This window comes from Sprattus sprattus (assembly GCF_963457725.1).
Source record: "Sprattus sprattus genome assembly, chromosome: 16".
In the NCBI taxonomy this organism is placed as follows: Eukaryota; Metazoa; Chordata; class Actinopteri; order Clupeiformes; family Clupeidae; genus Sprattus; species Sprattus sprattus.
This window is the reverse complement of record NC_137914.1, coordinates 19851141-19853640: the sequence shown is the minus strand read 5'-3', so window position 1 is coordinate 19853640 and position 2500 is coordinate 19851141. Positions and strand designations below refer to the sequence as shown.

The window sequence follows — 2500 nt, the reverse complement described above, 5'->3', positions numbered from 1 at the left end:
CCTACTGAGTACATAATCAGTCTCTCTCACTCACAAACACACACACACACACACACACACACACAGACACAGACACAGACACAGACACAGACACAGACGCACACACACACACAAACACACACACACACACACACACACACACACACACACACACACACACACACACACACACACACACACACACCTTGCGGGCGGGCGTCCTAACCTCTTTCTCTCCATTCTCTCCACACAGGACTCCTCATCCATCATTAACATGCAGATCTCATCTAAACGAGTAAGTCTCTCTAACACAACCACACACACACACAGACACACACACGCACACACTCTGTCAAACTGGAAAGAACAGTACAAACAGTCAAGATAGAGAGTGTTCCCTCTCTTCTAAAGCAGTCAGGGATGACTAAGAACATTTCCTCAGCTTGCAAAGAGAGAACCCAAGTGGTTGTTCCCACCATCATATATTATGTAGGGTTCAAGCTACTTCCAGGCTTTCAGTGTGTTCAGTGTGTCCCTTTAAAAGGTTGACACAGTGTTTTCTACCGGTGATGTTATCTAAACATAGTTTGCTGGTGCCATCATAACTATCACCGTCCAACAAGATGGGTGGGAGTGTTTCAGCAGCAGCAGCAGCCACCGAAGCCTGAGCAATGACATGAACCTTCCAGTGGAGACGGAGTTTACTTTACAAAAGCAAACGCTTCAGCTGACCAGCAGGAATGTAGCCGTCAGACTGATAGGCAAACATCAGCCTCCGCTGAATGGAAAAGAATGCAGGCTAAAATGTCAGAGTTTTAAGCTGCGCAGACCTCAGTTAATGTTTCTTATGTTTCTCAGAGGTGCTGGCTTTTTATCTGACTTTTTATCAAGATTTCCCCCTGCAGACTGACCATGGCTTGACTTTGAAGCAAAGACAGAAATAAATATCCAGTTTTCTTTTTCAGTGCTTATTTTGTCCAGCACTCAACATCATTTTACATAAAAGGCTGATAGCATATTAGCTGACTTGGCTCTGATATTTTCCATTGGTTCAGATAGAGTTCCCTTCTTCCTCCTAACTCTCTCTGGTTTGACAAGAAAAACTGCACTGCTGGATGAAGCACAAGTGCCAGTGTAGTTGGAGCTGTTGGTTGGTTGGTCGGTTAGATTGATTGGGGACTTCTTCAGTGTTCCAGCCCGTGTGGTTTGGCCTCTCATTGGGGCATATTTAGGGTTTGATGAGGATACATAATTTTGTTTTCTTAAAAGCACCGATGTTCTTGTTTGCATTGTTTGTTTACTTGTATCTAACATCTTACATGTAACAGTATTCTTCACTCAAACCTACTGTTGACCACTTAGGCCTTATTGGCCAAGAATGACAGATTAATGATGTATGTGTAATGAAACATGGTGAGATGGAACCGTAAGCACTCGTAGCTACACAATGTTCAACCTGAAATAATATGGAGCTCTACCAACTATTTGTATTGCCATGCCTGCACTTCTGCAGTAAGGTCAAATAGCAATATCCTGACGCCAGGACTTCCAATAGCAATACTCATATCTGATCCTGACGCCAGGACTTCCAATAGCAATACTCGCATCTGATCCTGACGTCAGGACTTCCCGTCCTTATTTTTCAGCCGTGTGGCTGTGACTCTTACAAATGTGCAGCCAGAGCTATGTGCTGGCAGTAGTGCTCAAGTCAAGTCCATCCAGATGTCTTACTCTCTCTCTCTCTCTCTCTCTCTCTCTGTCTCTCTCTGTCTCTCTCTGTCTCTTTCTCTCTCTCTCTCTCTCCGTCTGTCTCTAGCAACAGTTGTATGTGTCGTCAGACACAGGGGTGGTGCAGCTCCCTCTGCACCGCTGCAGTGTGTATGGGAAAGCCTGTGCAGAGTGCTGTTTGGCACGCGACCCTTACTGTGCATGGGATGGGACCACCTGCACCAGATACCTACCCAATACCAAAAGGTGCCCTAACACACACACACACACACACTTCTACACTAACCTGTTTTTAAAGTGTATTTATAGACTTCTTGCCTAATTGTTTGTGTGTCAGTGTGTGCATGGGGGTGCTTAATGTGCACTTCTGTTTTTTAGGCGCTTTCGGCGGCAGGATGTGAGAAATGGGGATCCCAACACACTGTGCTCTGGAGGTAAAAAAAAATGTGTAGTCTTCACAGGCCTTTGGGTCCTCAGTCTTGAGTGCATATCAATCTGTGTGTGTAAATGTGTGTGTAGACCACAACAAACAGCGCTCTGTGTGTAAATGTGTGTGTAGACCACAACAAACAGCGTGTGCTGGAGAAGAAGCTGTATGGGGTGGAGGACAGCAGCTCGTTTCTGGAGTGCATCCCCAAGTCCCTGCAAGCCAAAGTCACATGGACCTACCAGAGGCATCCCAACAACCCGCGGGAGGAGGTGAGGCCCTGTGTGTGTGCGTGTGCGTGTGCGTGTGCGTGTGCGTGTGCGTGTGCGTGTGCGTGTGCGTGTGCGTGTGCGTGTGCGTGTGCAT

General features: G+C 46.6%; 1 protein-coding gene across 1 annotated transcript in view; it reads left to right on the top strand.

Annotated features, from left to right (window-relative positions):
- sema3b (sema domain, immunoglobulin domain (Ig), short basic domain, secreted, (semaphorin) 3B) overlaps positions 1-2500 on the top strand; it is a 39271-nt gene that overhangs the window by 32727 nt on the left and 4044 nt on the right. The window contains exons 14-17 of the mRNA XM_080854093.1: positions 233-274; positions 1796-1953; positions 2086-2141; positions 2267-2406. Of these exons, the coding sequence (XP_080710219.1) occupies positions 233-274; positions 1796-1953; positions 2086-2141; positions 2267-2406 (396 nt within the window). The remainder of the gene's footprint in view (positions 1-232; positions 275-1795; positions 1954-2085; positions 2142-2266; positions 2407-2500) is intronic.